Genomic DNA, 22719 nt, shown 5'->3' with positions numbered 1-22719 from the left:
AAAGAATCAAGTTTCCGTTAGTACAGAAAAAAAAAATATCCAGATCTAAGACAAATCGATTCTACAAAGAAATCAAAGTCTTAAACTTGAACCAATAAGATTATATTTTCAAGTAGATAGAATAACAAGTCACAGGTGGAGTAAAACACATGTCCAAGAAATCCAACGGATAACAAATTTTTTTTCAAAAGTACGAAAACTTAGATGTCCGGAAGGATGTAGGGAAGTCGAAATAGTATTTGATATTATAAGACAAAGAAACCAATTCCCTTTTGAAAAACTGATGATAGGAACTTACAAAAGAATTATCAATATCGGAGAATAGAAAATTCATATCAAAAGAATCCCGAGAAAAGAAGCAGATCAATTGGTTATTGGGCAAAAGTTTCTATAGGAACACAAACTTTTGAAACGACTGGAGAATGGAATGGAATTTAGGCAAGATGATAATATGTAAAAGATCCAATTATCACGAGCTCATTCTCGATAAACATTCAAATAGAGATGTTATATGAACAATATAAGGTAGAATATTTTGCTTCTTATATTGATTCAGTGCTGGAATTTGTACAGCAAAAAATGAGATTTTCCAATAAAATTGGAAGAAGAATTATCTCATATTGTTATACGAGATTTCTCTAAACAAATATTAATCTTATGTAAAAAATTAAGGTGACAGAAATATTAATTGGAGGTGCTGAACAAACACATTGGTAAAAGGTAAAAACATTATCGATTTATTTTCATGATACAGTAGCTGACATTCTGTTAGAAAACAATTTCCTACAAATTTTTAAGTCATACACACAAGAAAATAAGACTAGAAGATTAGTATTCACAACATCATGCGATCACAAAGTCCTAATCCAGACACTAAGAGAGGCATTGTATAGAAAATTTTCAATCCAATTTTATAGCAAGATTGGTGATGAAGGAAAATTTACAGGTTTATACTCAGTTGTGGTCTGTAATGCAAAGACCTATCCTGCAAGACATTGAGAAGCCACTGGTTTCCTAAATGTAGATTTTTAGAGTACATGACTATATATTTGTAGCAGGGGATTCAAGTACTCATAGCACAAGTTTTAAGTCAAGATCATTTTCAGATGAGTCAGTCAAAACAAAAATTGAAACTTGATATCGTTATCTCGAGTTTTCAAGTCGACCTTCACTTCATTAACTGAAGATGACATCTCTAGTAGAAGAGCATGTGGTCTATGAGTCTATCTAACTGAGATGAACAAAGTCAAGTCCATTTAAGTTATATCAGAATTCTGTAAATGGGTTTTTTTTCTTAAACATTATGAAAGAAAAACAAGAAGTTTTGCAAAAGACCTATTTGAAAAGAAAGAAATCTTCTGTAGAATAGCAAGCTGTCGAGGAGCAAAGAAACTCGCCAAAAATTCTATAATATGGCTCATGTGGGAAGATGGTCAGAAAAAAACTGCCAGAATGCTCGAATCAAAAGGAGCTAGAATTCGATAAAGGCTTTCGACGCAGGACGGACTGAAAGCATATTGCAGAAACAGGACCAAGTGGTGCGAGAACACATGAAAGACAATTTCTTCATAGACCATACAAAAATAGAAGATTTCCTGACCAAGATAAAGCAGACATGCGATCCAACCACTTCATTAGTGGAGAATGAACCACCATAAAATATGATTCCATTAAATACTGGTAGATGAACCATTCAACCACCCATAAAGATAAATCATTAACTAGTGGTTGAAAAGACCACCACTCACAAGATGTCGGCCACAACTGGCAGAAAATTCACAAGATTTGAAGTCCTGATTTCAAATCTACCAAGACTTTTATATACACCAAGGCAGAAAAATGATGAAGACGTAATTCAACCTCTTCTTTTTTCTCTCAAAATAAGCTTGTAATAGTTTTCTTTATTGTATGTGGGTTGTAATTCCGACTACTATAGATAGTTAAACAAGTTCTTCCTCCTCTACAAGAGGTTACTATGTTTTAATAAATTGTATGTTTGAATAAAAAGACAGAGGCTTATTGCCTCTCTCATATATTATTTCCAAATTGAACCATTTTACTATAAGATAAGAAACGAAACAGGGTTGTGCTAGGTGCTGTTGAAAGAATCTACGTCAGGAATAATATATTGTGATTGTGGTTGGACTGTGAGGAGTAGTCTATAAAACTCGTTGGATACAATCCGACGACACTCCAGTCAAAGAGGTAAAATGTTCAATTTATTAAACGGAAGCATGATGGCAATTTAAAAATGATCAATCATCTGAAACATGATATATATGCTGGAAATCTTGTGTAGCTGCATGTTTTTGGGTTATATGCTTTTTAGAATATGATCGATAAGTATAACAATGTCATGTACCATAATTATGAAGACTGAGGATATTTTTGAAAATTTTAAAAGATTAAGAAGCTCAAACAAACATTTGGACGAATAGTTAGTTAAAAGAAAATTATGTTTGGAGACGAGGAGATATTAATAGTTTGTCCCAAATAAATATGATTACTTTGATTTGAAAATATTAAATTCTGACATGAGGGTTTTGAATTTAAATGAGTTAGAAAATTTTAATATTATTGTATTAATGTTTGAACAAAATAAAATTTATATATATTAAAATATTAATAATTTTTAACTATCATTCCATTTAAATAAGATGAACTAGAAAATTAAAACAACGATGAACCCCAACTTCTCTCTTATATTAAAGAGGAGACAAGGTCCCGCCTTCTCTAACATGAAAGGAGGAAGGTTTCAGACCCCACTTTATTATAAAATTTTGTTATATTTTTTAAATTTCTAATATTTATTTTTTTATTTAAAAAAAAACCTTGTAGCTCGTAATAACCAATATGTTCTTCCTCTAAACAAAAGAAAAAAAGTTAACCAACATGTACTTTTTTTAAGTAAACTTGTAGGTAGATAGGAGCTCGAGAGAACCATCCAAAGAAAGAGATTTCATACGTTTAACTTTCCTTCTAAACATAAGATCAAAACAGTAAACAAGATAGGATCTCCGGATCTTTTTCGCATGTTTAGCCTCAGAAAAAGAATACAATGTCAATTATCGCTGTACAATATCTTGCCACCTATATGAACCATGTTTAAAAAAAACGAAATATAATTCCTCCAATTCCAAACAAAAGAGCATCGCCAGAAAAAGTGGACAATAATTCCAATCATCAAACCATATGGAACTTTCTCATGACATACTCAACCTGAAACCAACATTCCATTGATCAGATGTTTGGTAGTATAATCATCAATAAGTAATGAGCTTTTGACCAAAAACTGAAAATCATCTTCTTGTAAAATGATAGGACCAAGATAATAAAATACTTCGAATAACATTCATGACTCAGAATCAACTCTCTTCTCTTTCAAGAACATGGCTAATGAAAAAAGTTATTAAGAATAATCAAGATCATCAAGTTGTCTTTTATTCCCTTTCTTTTATATCATCCATGTTGTATTTTTTTCAGGTAAAATGTGATGAGAGAATTTAGACATGGTGTTCCATTTGTTGGGCTATCAATCAAAGAAACATACATCTTTTACATGAAAAGGAATGCCCTTGAATGGATTCATCTGAGAAGTTTAAGCAGATGACGCAGACTCAACCACAGAAATGCCATGACATTGACCTCCCTGCAATCAGAAAGAGTCCACCATACAAGTATTAGTAGTGCATCACTGCATCTCCACTATGCGAAAAAATCAGGTCATCAACTCAAGCATCAAAATTATACGCTGTTTCTAACAGCAGAAACACTATGAAGGTCATCCAACCATCAAGTTCACATGAAGAGGATGATTCAACGGAATTGTTTCACATGTTTAATTGCTGGCGTAATTCGAATGAGTTTGATCACACAAACAGATGCACGCTCATCTGGTGGCAGACGTGGAAAAACGCAAGGACATCGTTCAGGTCACCTCAGCACGTTTGCCTTTAGATTGTGCAATAGGAATATTAGCTGGTACGATAAACTAAGACAAAGATGACAATCTAAGCTCATGTTGAAAATAATGGATGTAAAAGAATGTGGCCGATCTACAACGATGTGCCCCTACTAGAAAGAAGATTCATGTATGTGAATCTACCTACAATGTTCAGTCATCAGTGGAGTTGTTTTGATGCCCATAGTAGTGCAATTGTAGGATTTTTCCAATTTAAATATAATAGTTCGCACATCTATCTCCATCCTCTTTTTTGAATGCCTCACTTCTCATATCTCAACCCTAAAAAGTTCACCAGTACTATGACATACTAGGCTCCATCTAAAGCATCTATGTAATATAGCATTTTAGTCCATTTTAATCGCACACTAGATTATGTAGTGTCTAATAAGAAGTTAAAATCCTTTAATCTAATATCAGTGCCCTGAAATTGCAATTGAAGCTCACACCCATATGAAAGAAAAAGACATGAAAGTCAAAGCTGTCCTACCAACATGAGTTCATACTGAAAATAATAGTTGTTTATCCACTTCAACTGTCATTAGCAGACTGATAGTTAATTAGAACTTTGAACAGAATCTTTTATTCGCATGTTCGTTGTGAAATTAGTGGAATATTTTGTGGAAGATGGAAACTAAACACACAAACAGAGACAGAGAGAGACATCAACAGATGGAGCATCATACAACAACAAATAAAAACACTGCCAACAACTAAGAATAACTCACGCAACGTCTCTATCACCCCCCAGACACACCTGCTCTCCACCTAACGTTCCCCGGCATATCATCTTGTTGTTTTCAGATCCGCCTCCCTTTTTCTATGGTGAACTAATCCACATCAGATTCTTCTTAATTTTCTCAACCATCTTACACCGTGGTTAGAGTATGTACACTGTTTGAAATCAAATCACAAGAGAGTTTCTTCTAGCTCATTATCCACAATGGAACGAAGGTTACCACAAAATCCAAGACTTGGGAGTCTAATGCAATAATTAGTTATGATAGAGCTTAATAGGAGCTAGTTTTGACCAGCATTCCTCAAAATAAACCAATTTAATCTAGGTCTAAAGAGGGGAGATATGTATTAGACATACACATTCATCTCACCTATTTAATTTTCACTGCATCAATTGCATCTAGTTGTAATAACTGGGGAATATTTCCACCGTACAGTAGGCTGTGGCACATCACTGCAAGTAGAATGTGCTCTTATTTTGAGCCCATCCATCTTGGATAATAAAAATTATCGCTTCAATAGTCAGCACATCAACTCATGTTAGAACCTAAACCTTTTTCAGGATCCACTAACCATATTGTTGTTGCATCATATCTCTCTTCTTCTATAGAAAACAAATCGATAGAATTAACACTCTACTGAGGGAGTCCACAAACTTGATCCACATTTTCAAGACCAGCAAGATTTAGAAACAAAAAGTTCAGATAGTGTTTAACTTCCTAACATTGTGTATTCTTGGGGTATTGTGTGTTTAAACGAGATTAAACAAAGTGACAAGACCATACCGCACATAAGTAACTCTCATCTTTGCCATCCTCAAAAAGAGACGAGTAATATGCAGGATCATATATTGAGCCCCCAACAGCATCATCAGAACCAGAAGGACGTCTAACAACTGAAGGAGTTGGAGGACTGAGAAAATTATTTCTCAAATCAAAGTCTGTATCTCGTAAATTTGAGTTGTCTATGTAGGAAACACCAAGTCTGTACATCTGTAGCCATAACAACGAAGATGATAACCTTACAGAAAAGCCAATGATTTGCATTGTAAGGGTGAGCTTCACAGAAAAGGCAACAAAGGTTCCAAATGTCTCAGATGGCATGCGCCTGCACCAACAGATATAAATCTAATAAAGCTCAAATGGATAAGATAATTGACAGAGTAGGTTAATAGGCTGGCTCTATTAGAAAACAAAGGCTATGCAATACAGGTATTGGTTGTGAGGCAATACCCACCACTTTCATGGAATGAGTGGCACCTCTAAAATTTAGAGGAAGGAAACATATCATTTCACGACATGACTGCTGTGATATATACATCAAAGGCAAGCTACGGCAATAGTTATGGGGATACTCGGTCAGGAATCAAAAAATCTTTGAAACATATGTAGCAACATTTTGGCACCCACAAGTTTGTGATCGAAAATCACAGGGTACCACTGCATAACTAGATTGTGCAAATATAATAAAGTTGATATGGAACCATGAATGGATCCTAAAGACGCACCCGTGGAAGCGAAATAGCTTTCTGAAACTTTGTCTGAAGAAACAAAATGCTAAATACGGGGGGAAAGTAGAATACAATTATCAATAAACAATTTTCACAATAAGCACCCCGGTTAATATGAAGAATCAACTTTTGACGTCCTAGTCTCCTAGATAAAAGAACAAGAAAACAACTCTAATTTATAAAATTCCTATAGCTCCATAAACACGGGAAACTGAAATTAGTATCTGATATTACAAGTAAAAAGCCATTTGCAGCACCGATACCCAAAACCTTTGGCAGTTAACCTTGATAAAGTAGAAGACGATCTGACGGACATTGTACACTCGTATCAGCATAACCTATAATCCAAGCATTTTGTTCTTAGTCACGAGCCTGGATCTTAAACTATAATTCTGAAAAATAACCATCACACGTTTAACAAGACCAATCCTAAAAAGCAAACTAAAATACACCAATTATCATGCTCATCAGCTCACGTACTGAACCAACTCACATCAGCGGACATTATGGCATCATGGTTCAAAGCTTATACGTTAATCTTTATGCGGTCATAATGGTGGAAGAACACGAGACAATATGTAAACACGATGATTATGAAGCAAGATAGTGCAGATATTCCAAGACTCGTTCTACAAAAAGCAAGATAACTAAAAAGAAAAACAAGTAAATAAAAGAAAGCATGAAAAAAAGACGTATGGGTGGAAGTACCAGATATCGCGTGAGAAGAGAATGAACCAAAAAACATCAAGAAATATGGAGCAGAAAAGGAGGACGGCATACGTCCTAGCGAGGCTCTGGCTGCCGCTCTCAATGGCAAAGAGCGCGAACAACGAAACCCCCAAATTCACAAGCAGCACGGCGTTGAAGAACGCTCCAAGCGATCCAATCAATGCGCACCCAATCTGAGCGTAGATGAGTTTCACTGCCATAGACTGAATCCTGTCATAGTCTTGAATCCACGCCTCGATATCTGTCCACCTCAATACACATCCATTACAGCCCATCATTTATATAATTGCTAATCCATTCAATTCCAAATCACAGACAAATGCGCATAGAATTCTGTAACTACAAGTGCAATTGAAAGGAGTATTAATCATCGAAGCCCACGTTCCAATAATAAAAAACCCGTCATTTTATCTATACCCCGGAAGCTGCTTGAATTTGAATAGAACACCTCCTCCTGCGCTTGTGCTTCGTGAATTAAGTATTATGTAATATTATTGCCTTTTTCCTGATTGAAATGAAGAGAGCATGGCAGTTAGGGTTTTTAACATTTATTACTCTTTTTCATTCCCCTAAAAACAAACAAACAGAGACGGCTTGAAAAAGTTCGGTATCGGCGATTTTGGGAATTTTTATTAGAATATTTTATTTTTAAATTTTTTTATCCATATTTCTATTGTCGAATATTTCTACTATAATAAGTTTTGTATTATTAGTTTTGAGTAGTTCTCTTGTGAGACGATCTCGTTAATTTTTATTTGGAAGACGGGTCAACCCTACCGATATTAACAATAAAAAGTAATATTCTTAGCATAAAAATAATACTTTTTCATGGATGACCCAAATAAGAGACCCGTCTCACAAAATACGACCCATGAGACCGTCTCACACAAGTTTTTGCCATAAGTTTTTGTAATTGACAAATATCATCATAGAATTGTTTTAGATTTAACTGCTCTTTAATTATAATTTCAGGTTTTTGACCCTGTATCTTTTCAAGCCGTTCAGATATAACATCAGAGATTCAAGTCATTCTCGCAAGAAAGTCAAACGACATATTATCTAAACTCTAGCTACAAGATATCATCTGTCAAACTGACCGGATCAAAGTTCTTTTTGAATACGTGTGCTCAAACCGTTGAAACTCCAACGACGCTGCAACCGGTCACAAACTTGAGTAATTTCAAAAGGGATACTGGAAGTCAAGCCGTTCAACAATTGTCATATTTAAAATGATTACACGGTATTCTACCAACTCCTGAATGACATAAAATTGCATATTTCATCCATGATCTGTTAGCTTTTTGAAAAGCAAGGACCTTTAAATCGCAAAAACACAAAAAAAAAATTAAATGAAAATTTAATGATAGGTATGGAGACTGAAAGTGACATGTCCATTATGTCAGATAACAATTCGAAAAACAAATCCGACCGTTGGATTTTTTCAATTATATATATGAAGATTTCAAAGAGTAGAACATATTGAAACCATTTGAATTGTTTGATTACTTTCTCAAATCTTGTATATTTCCAAAAATTCGAGTACACTCAAGCTTTCAATTTCAAGCTATTCACTTAGCAAACACCTATCAGAATATATCAGATCTCCAAAGATCATTATGTGCTACATTACCAACTCAAAATGTCAAGCTGACCGTTGGGTTATTTTATATTGTTTTATAGTGAATCGAGGATTCTTATACATCCAGATCTTGTAAAGTGACCACTAAGAGTTTCGGCTTAAACAGCGATAAGTCATAGCTAAAGTAAGTGGTCACAAGACGTTGTAAAACCAAAGTCCCTTAGTAGAATTCTTCATAAGTGGAAGAAGAGGTGAAATAGAAGTGATATCTCCAAGCATCCATAAAAATATATGTCTCATTTCATTACGAACCTTACATTTTTTCATATTATTTTCAAGCCATTTCTTGTTAATTATTGATTACATCATATAGTTCATAACTAGTCAAGTTAAACAATTTCCGCACATATTTACTTTTTAGTGGTCTAACAAAAATTAACAGTTCAAGAATATTTTTTAACAGCGTAAAAAATGTTAAAACAATTCAAAGTTAGAAAATTTTTAAAATATTTTATTTGTAACGTCTGGAAAATTTGAAGCTCCACGTGAACAACATGTATGCAAGTTATCGAATTTCTTATGTATTTTATTAAATTATTTTAATGCATTAAATGCAACACATATGCTTCTGATATAGGTTTCAAAAGAATTTTAAAACAATTTGATCCTTTAATAAAACAAAAATATTTATTAAGATTTTATTCTGAAAAATAGAATAATGCCCAGAAAAATTATTCAACGGCAGATAAAGAAATTCTTACTATTGTTAAATGTATATAAAAATTTCAAGATGATTTATACAATCAGAAATTTATTATAAAAACTGATTGTAAATCTACAAAGTTTATGTTCCAAAAAATTTTAAACATTATGTTTCTAAACAATAATTTGCTCGTTTGCAGGCTCTTTTAGCCCATTTTGATTTTGAAATAGTTTATAAAAAAAATGTGAAGATATTCACTTACTAGACTTTTTTACTCATGAAAATTTACAGAAATGACTCAGCGTGGCCGTGGAGACTATTCCTCTTATAGAGGCAGAGTAGATAGAGGAAAAACCCCTAATATTACAGTAAAACATGGTAAAAGATGCTTATAGCCCAAAACATATTTAGCTCATCAGCCAGTAACAATGTTCCTTTATACGAGGAGTTCCAAAAAATCTTGAAACAAAAATAGAAAAAATATGAGAATTATGATTCTCAGGCATTATATGTCAATATTGCTAAAGATAAGGAAAATGATTCAGGTTTTTATATAGCAAAGAAATATCATGACCTAATTCTTCTTATAGAAGAAAAAAATATTCAGTGAGAAAAACTTCATGGATTATTATAGAAAGATACTTAACCAATATATTATATGTATATGGTTCATACAAATAAAGAAGATTTTATGAAAATCTCCTGTTGTCTACTAAAAGTGTAGAAATTATTCACTTTTAAAGTAATACTCATCAACAAGGAAGTTATTGTTTTTTACAAATTTATTATAAAGAAAATTATTTTTATTGAAAATGAGACATATCTCTATTAGCTTAAACATAATTTTATTCTCAAACTCATAACATGAGTTTCAAATTCAATTATTGGGATTATATTGAAAGTTCTAATAAAATTTATTATATTAAAACCAAAAAATAAAATATTCTTGATTTTTAAAAACTTTTGAAAATAGTGTTCAAAACTCGATCCCGATCTGGTTTTTCACCTTGTTGAAGATATTTGGTGCTTCAGCAACAATTATGCTAGAACCTTTCAAAAAAAAAAATTCATGGAGGAATAGATCTTTTTTTCTCCAAGTGTTCAAAAACAGTTTTCTGAAAATTTGATGGATGGAAAAACTATGCGTCTATTCTTTATGGAATTTGGTATTCCATGGATATGGAAATGGAAATAAGAATTCGATTATACATAAAATGAAATTCCTCTTTTATGGTGGGTCAGACTTACAAAATTCTGGAAAAAGATGCTAAGAGATGATCCAGAAATAAGAAAGTCTTATGACTTCGAAACTATCCAATATATGGAAGAAAAAATTGCAGTATACAAACAAGAATTTGATAAAGAACAAGAAAACATATATGATTCTATTAGTCCCTTCAAAATCACCACTTACAAATTTAATGCGATTTATTTAAAGGAAAAAACGATTGACATATGTATTGAAGAAATGAAGAAGGACCTCTATAAAAATATAGGTTGTTTATATTCAAAATTTGATAAATTAATGACTTCCGGATCAAGTGATGCTCAGTTTACGAAACTTATGCAAATACAAGATGTTCAAGAACCTGATGAAGATATTCCCGAATTTTTGATTGATAATGTATTTCAAAAATTAAAAGAATCATTAAAAAATAATATCAAATGAAAAGACGGATCTACAACCATGTGAAGAAAGTGACATACCGCCACAGACCTTGTGAAGAAGTGACATACCACCACTATGTAACATATTATTAGCTTTCATAAAAGCATTTTCTGTTTATATTTTATTTTGGAATCCAAAGTTTGAAATATGATTCTACTATCTAAATATTAGAGATGTTTCTGTCCTAAGAGCACTGTCCAGTTTGCTCCACTCTCTCTCTTTTCTCCTTGTAAAATCTTCTTATCTAAATAATAAAACTCTTAGATTCTGGTGTACAAATTGTAAGTCTTTATATTTATTTAATTTTAAATTTTAAATTTTTAGTATCTAAATATTTAGTTTTTATTTCTAGTCTAAATGATATCCTAAATCATTTGTGCTGGATCATAACCTTACTAAAATATGATTTTAATTTATTTAACTCTTAAATTCAGAAAAATTTATTATTTTTTAAAACAAACATGTTCGAGTTTAATCATGAATTTATAAGTCCATGTTGTATCTCTTTGCCTGTTTTCCAAGAGATGACGTGTGAAGATTTTTATGGATGATTTTTTAGCTCACATAGGTGTGCACAGTTGTGCAGGATATCAAAACTATATATGAGGGGTTAAAATGAAAATCAAGACAAATTTTGAGGGACATTTGCAATTAACTCGTATTCTCCTGTGCGATTCAATATCTGCGGTTCCTCTACTGTACAGGTGACGAGAGGATCTATCCTTTATATCTTTGAAATTGAAATAGAAACTGAATCTTGCCAATTGAATTCCTTCATCCCAAGGAACCTTGATCCAGGTTTCGTCGCAGAATTTTTGGATTTCCATCTGTAATTACCTGCAAATTTCTTCTATAGATTTATATTCCAACTTTATCTAATTTTTGTTTGATCCACTCATTCGATTTGCTTTCTTGGTATTCAGATGAGGATGAAAACAGTTGCGGCGGCAGTAGTGGCGGCGCTGCTTGTTGTAGCTGCTCAACTTCCCCTTGGTATAGCTATCCAATCAACCGTCCCCGCATTCCTATGGTCCCCTCATTTAGATGGGTACGATTCCGCGTTCTATTAATAATTTCTAGTTTTATTTATTTCTTGTTTTGAATTTTTTTTTTGCGTTGTGGCGTCTTTCTAAATTGGAAGTCTTCTATAGCTTGACATATACTTATACTAGATTTTGTGACATTCAGTTTTGTGTTTTTGAGTCATTATTCCTGCTGGAATGACTGCAAAATAACGATGGATGGTGTAAGGGAGCGTTTGAAAATGAATACTGGAAGGTTGATAGGGCCCATAATCTTGATGACTTGCAGTTCGTAATGACATCGATGTTCGGTGACTTGTGATTATGCCTACTGGGGAATTACCTTGTCAGGCAGAGTATAGATTTTTTTTTTTTGCGGAAAGGTCTCCGTGTTTGGTTTAAGACATTACTCAGACATGCAAATCTGCCTCGTTAACTGCCATGTCACGAGAGCCCAATTGAGTCTGTATGGTTCATCTCATTGGAGTGTGGGTTGTATGAAAGATGTTGCTGTTAGTGTAGATCTGTAGGGCTTTGAAATCCTTACATGAAAAAACTCAGACTATATGATTGTAAACCAATTCGTCACCACCAAATTCACATTTCTTTGCCTAGCTTGATTGGTATGGTTGACTTCTTAACTGTTGCAACTGTAATTTCCACGGATGCTGAATCCCATGAGTTCTGACCAAGACCAAGTCACCAAGACAACACCTACGATTGTGGGCCTTAGTGAGTAGCTTAATAAGAATTTTCTTTATTTAAATTCTTATACCACATGTTTGTGTGCTATGAGTAAAGCTTTTAGACATATTAGAGTTTTCTTTTCGATGTGCGCTGCGAGGATATGCTAGTTTGTGATACATGTGGGTCATTTAGCACATAAGGTAGAGACAAGCTTCAAGGAAGGATGAGGTCTATGTTTAACTCGCTACTTCAATTGTGTTTGATCTCCTTGATAGGATCCTTATAGTCGTTTATCTGAGAGTTGATATGTGTCCATCCTTTACAGAAACCTTTATGTTACCTTGAATGCGTTGTACTTATGGACTAAATTCAAGCTACTTTTTTAAAACTTGAATTCTATTTTGATTCAAATTGGATCATTTTTCGAAAGTAGCTAAAGGATTTTGTTTAGCTAACTACCTTTAATATGTAATTCATCAGGAATCTCAGCATTCTGAATGCTCTAATTCCAGTTGCCGCCAGAAATTCTTAACCATTTCCTGTCTGTGTAGCGCACTGTGGTTCATATGAGTAAATAGCAATGATGCTGTTGGTTGAATGACATTCCTTTTGCCTATTGTTTAAAGATGCTGAATAACTTACAGTCCAGGGTCCACTTCTCAGCATACAATTCTCGATATGGCGTACCCTTATTTATGTCTCGTAGAGTTCAAGCTTAATGTTTTTACTACCAATATGATATCCTTTGTTCCGTTTCTTTCTTCATTTCAGTATGGATAGATATTAATATCCTCACATATTGGAAGCAATATCGATATAAGCAATTTTTACCTGCGGGAAGGTGACATGGGATATGGATAAATCTATAGTTCAAAGAGCTCTCCCTCTTCAATATAGTTCTGTTCCAATTTTTTCTATGCCGCCTCAAGCACAAATTTCAGATTGGAAAACTGACAAAAATGGGCTGCTTCTTCCCGATTCTCTCACAAAGTCTCAATATCTTGTCCTTTGCTTACCTTCTGACTAATTTTGTATTCGCTCTCTCTTTACTTTGCCAGTTTTTCACGTTGGTATAAACTCTTGCTTTCTACTTCTTGAACATGGGGTAAAGCAGAGGAATATAGCTCAAAGAAGTCACCACTATTCTGTCTTACATGTTTTATATGTATAGAATCCTTGCATTTCTTTCCTTTTTCTTTGTACCACTTTTCACCAAATAAACTTCTTTTTCCTTGATTCATACCCGGTCTTTATTCGACTTTCTGAAAATCTGTTCTGATTTATGTAGTAGTTTATGTCTGAACTTTTTACACACTAATTTATATACAGCATCACATATGTGTTTCTGATTGCCTGGCAGATTGAAAGAAATGGTTGACTATAGAACCCTCTCTCCAAAAGATTTAGCAAAATCTGTGATGACAGAAGGAAGGTGGTCGAACTACCTGGTATATTCTGTGCACTTGCTTTATGTTTTGATTGAATTTTGTCCTGCCATGCTTATCCTAGAATCAAAGCATTTTTGGCCCAGAAAGTATGATCAATAATTCATTTGTTCCCTCAGTAGTTGAGGGCATTAATTTTTTTGATTACAGTTGAAGCGAAATCTTATAGTGTTTAAATCCTCTTCAGTGCTCTGGAGAGGAAGCTCAAGAGTCACAGAATTTTGCCTTTCTGTTTGTTGGAACAGAGGTAGCAGTATTTCTCTTCTCTATTCTTTTGTCAAGGCAAAAGCTAGCAACCTTTCTCTCTTTCACGATACGCATGCAAATAAAGAGGAATTGGGGACAAAATGTCCCATATTTATTTTAGATGATGATTACTTACATTTTATTCCTAACTTCAGTAGATGCTCGGTTTAGAATGGATGAACATGACTTAGGATGGATGTCAAGTGTCTGTCATTACTTTTTCTCATATCTAAATCTCCACCGTTGACATGCATGGACAACAAATTCAAAATTAAGGATGTATGTCTTAATTAATCAAGAAATATTTAACTCTGTAAACAATTTTCTTATTTTTGATCTGACATTTTCTTTCGGTGATCCAAATTTTTGTTTCCATGTGCAGCTACAATCTATTGATATTTCCAGACCCACAAAGGCAGATGCAGCACTTGTAGACTTTCTCAAGGTCAACAAGTTTGTCCGGTTGTTTATAAATTTCCATTTTAGAACCTACATGATTATATCCATTTACAGCTTCCTTTATTTGAGATAAAATCACTGCAGCACATGGTAGGAAAGGTGTTGATTGCAGTGTCTCTTCATTTTAGGATTCCTTTTCGAACTCCAACTTCTCATTGGCATTCCCATATGTGGCTGCATCAGAGGAGAAAGTGGCAGTTGAGTATACTCTCATGGAAGAGTTTGCTGATTCTTGTCAGAATAAAATGGGAATCAACAATGTTGCTCTAATGGGATCTTGCTTAGTGGAGAGTGATAATTTTGAAAAACTAGAAGATATTCACTCGGTTCATGTAAGTACTAGAAACGGCAGTGTTATCTTTATTCATTGTGTTTACTTATAGATGGTCCTTTTTATTTAACCTTATTCATTGATATATTTAACCAAATTCATTGATAGGATTATGTGCACTCAAGGATGGAAAAAATTTCAGATGGGAACACAAATCTGATTGTCTTCTGCCGTGGACATTCTCATTCATCACAAGATTCTGATCAACGACAGTCTGAAAGTATAAATGGCCTAGAAAGTTTTTCTAACCAGACACTTTGGTGTTTCACAGGCTTATTATTCCATAAGCGGGCAATTTGACTTTGTAATTTGACTAACATGTAGGTAGCATTCTGTCTAAACTTCTCAATGTCGTGGAGCAGTTAGGTGTGAAATACTCGGTTCTTTATGTCTCGGATCCCTTCAGATCAATCCAGCACCCATCTCATCAGGGTATAGAAAGGTTTCTCACTGAAGCTCACTTAGGAAATGGATCATCTTACTTATCAGCCTGTGATGGAGTTTGCCAAATCAAGTCATCTCTTTTGGAGGGGATTCTTGTGGTAAGTCAGTTGAATATTCTTCCAATGTCTATATAATTTGCTGTGAGAGATATGGAGCTTGACTGCAAAAATAAGTCTTATCCGGTTTCTGAATTTGGAGTTCCGTGCTCTTTATCAGTTTCTGTGCTGCATTATTTATTTATTTCAGTTGCTTGTCATTCTCAATAGCCACGACACTCGAATTCATGCTATTTGCAATGTTTCAGGCAATTGTTTTGCTCATAATTTTGATATCTGGGCTTTGCTGCATGATGGGAATTGATACCCCAACGAGGTTCGAGACTCCACAGGATTCTTGATCTAGCTGCTTGTGGAATATATATATGTTATACGGTGGTGATCTTGGATATGCGCTTCTATTGGGGCATTCGCATACCTTTGTCTGTATCATGATTTATGTTGCTCCTTTTTGCACCAGTGGTCCATTTCCAGGAAAATAGTTAAATGATTGGGAAAGTTGGTTAATAATTTTAGTTCACTCATGAGTTTCATGATTTGAATCATCTAATAAAGCATGCTCACAGTGCTTGTATTTTGCTGTTGGTTTCTGAATTACATCTCCTTGTTTCTTTTGCTGCTCCCCTTGTCATCAATAGGACAGACAGTTTTATGGCCCGATTGTATCATGCTCTTTTTCCCCCGTTTTTTATCTCATCCTCTATTTCCAAGTATTTCATAAGAGATCTATATTGCATGTCGAAAATGTATAAATAACACTCGATTCAGCTCATGTTGAAAATTAATCCTTGAAGAGTTAAGAAGCCGAAAATAGATTTTTTCATGCAAATCTTTGACACATTTTTATTTTAACTTCCTTAGAAACTTGTGCAAACAAAAATCCGATCAACACATGAACTTGACTTGTACTTAAAGAGTCTTTTAAGTTATTTCTTGCTTCTTTATCTTATTAATAATTGAAATTACTACATATTTTGATTTAGAAATATTGACATAATGCTTTAATTTAGTGGCAAGGGTAGGGGTGTTCATTAAACGGTTTACACCGAAAAAACCGACCGGACCATAAATTTCGGTTTTTTTGGTTCGGTTTAAACGGTTTTTCGGTCGATTATGGTTTTGATTTTTTGTACTTTCGATTTTTCGGTTTGGTTATCGGTTTTTGAAATTTTAAAACCGAAAAAACCGAACCGATCATTTAAAATATAATAAAAAATTAATATAAGTAATTTGTAAATAATAAAATAATTAATATAAGTAATTTCATTAGGTTTTTTTATGGCTTAAAATTGTCATAGCTATATTTTTTATTATTTTATTTTGACGTTTGTGAGATACTTAACGAATTTGTTACAAGAATTATAGCTATGCCTGTTTTTGATTACTTTATTTTAATTTTTTGTAAGATAATCAAAATCAATTTGATTGTGGTTTTTTTATTATATATTTTTTAAAATTTATAACGTACAACTTCATTTATAACTAAATTTATTACACAAACCGTAATAACCAAACCGTAATACAAAAAAACCAAACCGGACCGAATTAAAATGGTTTGGTTTAGGATTAAGCATTCGAAAAACCGTAAACCGAAAAACAGAACCGAAGTTTATTAAAACCGAACCAAACCGATCGGTGCACACCCCTAGGCAAGGGTGATGACTCAGCCTCCAGTAGAGGTGTTCAAACTTCGGAAAAAATCGAAAATTCAAACCAAAAAAATCGAACACTGAATCGAACTGAAAATCAAAATTTATAATTAGGATATAAATGTTAAAATCGAAATTTATTTGGTTCGGTTTCGGATTAAATAAGTCAAAATCGAACCGACCGAAAAAAAAACCGAAATTTCATTAAATTAATAATTTTATTTTTATTACATATTTTTTGATATGATATCAGTGAATGATGAATTATTTTCAATAATAGTTTGTTGATTGTTGTTTATATAATTCATTTAGACTTTATATTTAAATGTTTTACTAAAAAATTATTTAAAAATATAACATATTATATTTTACAATATATTTATCTTATTAATTTAAATAATTGTATCAAACCGAAATAATCGACCGAAATAACCGAACCATTTCGGTCGAAAACCGAACAGAACCGAAAAAAATGGTTCGGATATCGGATTATATATTTGTAAAACCAAAAACCGAAATAAAAAATCGAAAACCGAATCGAACTGACCGATGAACATCTCTAATCTTCAGACCCGTGATGTTTATATTCAATAGTTAATAAGATTATATTTGAATAAGAAATCTCATTTACCATCGTCTCCCAAATTGTAATCTGCTCACTAAATTCAAAAATAAACTATGCTCTGCTTGGGTCAATAAAAAATATACGATATATTTAAAATTTAATTAAATAAAAGAGATTTTGACTTTTTTAAATCGAGAAAAAGGAGTTGAATCTGTTAGTTAGGTGAGATCATTAATTAGTTAGTTAGACCCACTCTTCAGACTCTCGACCCAGGTGTGAAGAACTTGACCTAAGTGGGTCGAGGTGCTGGGTCGAACTCTTCAAAAGAAGAATGAAAAATAAATAAATAAATAAATAAAAATAAAAATAAAAAATAAGAAGAGTGGGTCGAGCTCTTCATGATACAAATCATTTACTCACAATTAGAAGAGTAAAAAAAATTTAAAAAAAATTAGAAGAGCGGGTCGAGCTCAAGTCATTTACCCATAATAAGAAGAGTAAAAAAAAAGAAAAAAAATTAGAAGAGTGGGTCGAGCATTCTTCTAAATTTTTTTTTTCGAGCTCAAGTCTTACTCTTTTAATTTTTTTAAATTTTAAAAAAAAAATGAGCTCGACCACTCTTCTAATTTTTTTTTATTTTTACTCTTTTTATTGTGGGTAAATGATAAATGATACATATAATTTGTATAAATTTCATAATTTGTATAGCTCGACCCACTTTTCTTAATTTGTATAGATTTCATAAATGATACATATTAAATGAACTTTTAACAAATTGATAGAATAACATAAGAGTAAGTCGAGTTTTGTGGTCGAGTTGAGAAGGTTGGGTCGAGTGAGTGGAGTTTGGGGTTTGGTTTAGGGTTTAGGGTTTGGGTCGATTTTGGGTCGAGTGGATAGAGTTGGTGGATTTTGAGCTTTTGATATAATATATATTTAATATTTATGATGATCTATTTAAATAAAATTAGAATGTATATGAAGTATATAAAAAATTTATAATTATGTAAACATTTTAATACGAGTTATATACTATAATTTAAGTATGTTGTTAAAAATTTCATAACAATAGTAGAACCTTATGTCAAAAATGTATCATTTAGTCGAGCCATGTGAGTTGAATATCGACTGAATGGTTAATGTATCTAAAATTCATAACAATTTCATAAAAATAGTGGAACCTAAAAAATCCATAACAAATTTCACTCCAACATGTTCACTCGAATGAATGTTTAATGTATCTCAATGGGTCGAGCTTCAATGTTATTCGTGTACTGAACGTGGGTCGAGTCACCTCCAAAAACTCCACTTTGGGTCGAGCTCGACCCAAGTTGGGTCGAGCCACTCCACTCTAGGTCGAGCTCTACCCAAAACTCCAAGCTGTTATATATCGAAATTATATTATATATCGAAATTTTCACAACCCTATCAAAATTGAAATATACTATTAAGAAAGTTTTGGGTTATAATCAATTAAACTTTTGAAAAAAATTTAATTGGAGGTACATATGTTAACCCAAATTGGAATCAATCAAATTTTACTGCAATGCAATGTCACAGCTCGACCCAGGTGTGAGTTGTGAAAAACTCTTGGGTCGAGATCTTCTCTTTTGTGAAGAGCTTGGGTGAGTTTCACAAAAGTAAAGAACTCTTGGGTCGAGCTCGATCCAAAAAAAGAGCTCGACCCACCTCGACCCCGAGATAGGTCGAGGACTCAACCCAATTTTTTAAGATTTTAACGTTTTGTTTCGTCGATCTGCGTCGTTCCACTGATAACACGGTGTTTTCTATCTATGTAACGACGACCCAAATTATCAACATTCACACCCCGGAACTTCGTCAAGGTGGGCCTCGTCCCCGTAACGGACGACCGTTACGATACCGTTTCTGTAAAACATGATGAAAAGCGAGTCGTTAGAATTTTAATTTTTTTAATTTAATAAAATTTTAAATTTTATTATATATAAAATTAAAATACACTAATATATACCTTCCGGTGCTCGGGTTTTACCACGGCCTCGTTTTCTGAGTCCGATTCGACGCTTTCTTACGTCAGAGACAGCTCTAGTTTTATTGATCCAGATAGAATTCAACTGATTTAATCATTCGTATTCTGTTGGGAAAACGGAAGATTCTTCTCTAAAAATAGGTGATAACCCGGAGATGGTGAAGAACAGATTGAGTAAGTGGGCGCATGTGGTGGCGTGTTCGGTGCGACAATCTTGTTTTACGGCATGTTGTTTCCTTCTTTCTGTCTATATTATGAAGAAACTATGAGTGGAAAATTTTAATTGCTGCAGCTTCAAGCCTTCCTGAGAGGGCCTTCTTGGTGAGGAAGAATTGCAATGGGATCGACACAATATTTTGAATAAGCAGTGTCAGAAAGAATGGCACTAGAGTGTCGAACTTAGAAAAAATATGTAGAGACCCAAAGGGAGAAAAAGGGCACCCAAATCTTCTGAGCAGAAGAGAAAGATAGCTGCACCCATTGCTGCCAAGTGGGCAGATCCTGTAATACCTTATTTTCATTTTTAACAATGTATTTTCTGTTCTCGAGTCTTATTATTATATGATGTCTTCGTTTCTTTATAACTGAATTTTTTGTATCTTAATCTTCTAACCAGTGTAGTTTGAAAATGAAAATACTATACCATCAAGCCAGTGGTTATTTTGTAATCCTCTGCTTATCATAAGATTATCATTACAGCAGTATTGACTTTGTTTCTTTCGTTGTTATCTATTTAATGCTTATAGGAATACCGGGATCGTGTTTGCTCTGGGCTGGCTAAATTTCATGGGACACAACAAGTACAAAGAAGAAATTTGAGGTCTGATGATCTTGCAAAGCATGAGACCACGGACCAAAGAATTAGATTAAAGAAAAGCAGCACTCCACTTTACAAGGATCCTTCTACAAGTTTGGAATTGGATTTGCTAAAAAATATCAAGGCAACAAGAGTTACCCGGATGAACAAAAAAAAGTGAAGTTATTTCTAGGAGAAAAGTAAGTTTCCATTTATCATTAATGGAAAAACAGTTCTGTTTAGACTTCTGGGGAAAATACCTTTCAATACACCTGAACATTTATAATCACTTTTCTCTGGATCACGCTGAGGTTATAATGCAGCATAAATCCTCTTGCTTCTGTGCTTGATTTGCTATCATATTCTGGGAACAAGTGTTGTTTTCTGGTTACTGATGCTTTTAGTTTGGTATATTTAATCAAGAAGTTTAGATTATATGATATATGGTTGTATCAAATTCCTACAGTTTGTAGACTGCAAATTTTTGATGTCACAATGGTCATGACTTGATTTTGATTGCTGATAACTTCTGTTCTTGTTTTGAGTATATTGTCAAATGTTGAGGTCTAGTATTCATCCCCATTCGAAATCCGATTGTAGGATGTTCAAGAGCTTGTCGTGCTTTTGTAGTTGCGCTGGTGATCATAAGTCTGCCTTTTACTTACTCATATGATGAAATTTGTGTTCCAGGAAGTTGTTATGCTGCAGTGATGGAGAATCGTGTGGATTTTCTTGATCGCATGGTAGTTGATGTTGGTGCTGCTAGCAACATCTTGTCATTATTTGCTGCTTAGGTTCTGAAGTACTCGTGATTATTCTCAGAGTTTAGATTCAATCAGCATATCATTGAATATCACAAATCAACACCAGTTATTTTCTCAGGCTGGTGCAAGGGGTGTTTATGCCTTGGAAGCATCGAAAATAGCAGATTGAACGTCACTTTAAAGAAAGGAAAAAAGATTCACATCAAGAATTGACCGTGGCAAGGATGCCTAATATGGAGATGACAAGCACAAGTGAAATTTATGCAGATAAATGTGAAGGTCCGTTCTCTTAATTAATATTTAATTACCAAATAACAAAAATTAATTGGTCTAAACAGCGAAAACGAGTTTAAAATGTTCATTTCGGCCTACAGAAATTTTGGCATAACCTCCCTGTAAGTATGACATCTCAAAAATTTCAAAACACAACAACAACAACATACGTTCGAAAATAACATCAAGTTCACAATCAACCAATATCATATAGCCGCAATGGCCAGGACTAGATACAACATACCACAAATAAAATCTAAAACAACATAAAAACCATCACAATATAGCTACTCAGGCATCTCCCTGGCAAATGTATCAAACTAGTATAATATATAGATATCTTGGAACTCTGACATAAACCAACTCTACTACTGAGTACCACTCGCTGAGGCTCCACCAGACGCGTCAAATCCCCGAGAATGACCTGCTATGACATCTAAAACAACTACAACATAAAAAGAAAACAGCGGTTGGACCTCAGTACGACAAATCAATAAAATTACGACGTATATAAAAGACATGTAATAATACCAAGTAAATGCAATGATATGCGATGCATGAATGGTAACAATGAAATAACGGATACCAAACAGAGTCCAAACGAATAGCATCATCAACAGTAACAGTGACCACTCGTGCCAGGAATGCAGCATCAAATCACCGCTCGTCCATGCACGTAGCATCGGGAATGCGAGTAGTTAAGTCACTCATCCCTAGCTTGTCATCTGGGAATGTGGCTAAACCTATCCAACTCGTCCCTCTGATGACTCAATATATCTCAATAGAATCATCATAAATTACCGTCAAAGGAGTCAAGGCTCAATATGTTATGTCAATACAATTTATGCATGAATGCATCAGAATAAACGTTCAAGACAAATAATAGCAAACAACAACATCCATTGAATATTTTTACACGCCAATATAAGCGTCATAATAATATAGGTTTGAGCGTATCTCAACTACAACTTACAATACCACAGTAATTCTTAAGGACTTTCTGATGAGCCAACGATATAACCTACAATATAAATTCGCTATATACTTTAATATGCTGCATTCCAACTGATTAAAACAATTTAAAT

At 33.6% G+C, this 22719-nt stretch overlaps 2 protein-coding genes and 1 long non-coding RNA gene across 8 annotated transcripts; 2 read left to right on the top strand and 1 right to left on the bottom strand.

Annotated features, from left to right (window-relative positions):
- Positions 1-2937: 2937 nt before the first annotated feature.
- On the bottom strand, positions 2938-7517 carry LOC140986837 (uncharacterized). 4 transcript variants are annotated; one of them, XM_073455206.1, is made up of 5 exons: positions 6918-7517; positions 5720-5806; positions 5485-5611; positions 3551-3649; positions 2938-3219 (listed from the first exon to the last, which is right to left on the bottom strand). In XM_073455206.1, the coding sequence occupies exons 1-4, from the start codon at positions 7214-7216 to the stop codon at positions 3599-3601; spliced, it is 564 nt and encodes a 187-aa protein (XP_073311307.1). In that variant the 5' UTR covers positions 7217-7517; the 3' UTR covers positions 2938-3219; positions 3551-3598. The 4 variants fall into 4 exon arrangements, with proteins under 4 accessions (XP_073311307.1, XP_073311308.1, XP_073311305.1 ...); XM_073455207.1 differs by having other exon boundaries at positions 6990-7517; XM_073455204.1 differs by having other exon boundaries at positions 5485-5806.
- Positions 7518-11531: 4014 nt separating this feature from the next.
- Positions 11532-16196, top strand: LOC140986503 (uncharacterized). The gene is made up of 9 exons (XM_073454778.1): positions 11532-11593; positions 11813-11937; positions 13959-14046; positions 14231-14290; positions 14672-14734; positions 14877-15080; positions 15188-15299; positions 15404-15621; positions 15828-16196. Exons 2-9 carry the CDS (start codon positions 11813-11815, stop codon positions 15918-15920), a joined length of 963 nt encoding a protein of 320 aa, XP_073310879.1. The 5' UTR covers positions 11532-11593; the 3' UTR covers positions 15921-16196.
- Positions 16197-19784: 3588 nt separating this feature from the next.
- LOC140986036 (uncharacterized) lies at positions 19785-21605 on the top strand. Of its 3 annotated transcripts, none has more exons than XR_012176878.1 (3): positions 19785-20304; positions 20548-21391; positions 21480-21605. It is a non-coding gene; the product is annotated as an uncharacterized lncRNA (long non-coding RNA). The 3 variants fall into 3 exon arrangements; XR_012176877.1 differs by having other exon boundaries at positions 20548-20797; positions 21288-21602; XR_012176879.1 differs by having other exon boundaries at positions 19785-20004; positions 20094-20304; positions 20548-21574.
- Positions 21606-22719: the final 1114 nt, after the last annotated feature.

Source organism: Primulina huaijiensis, chromosome 10, assembly GCF_012295235.1.
Source record: "Primulina huaijiensis isolate GDHJ02 chromosome 10, ASM1229523v2, whole genome shotgun sequence".
NCBI classification, from domain to species: Eukaryota; Viridiplantae; Streptophyta; class Magnoliopsida; order Lamiales; family Gesneriaceae; genus Primulina; species Primulina huaijiensis.
Note: the sequence above shows the minus strand (reverse complement) of the source record. Positions and strands in the feature narration are given on the sequence as shown.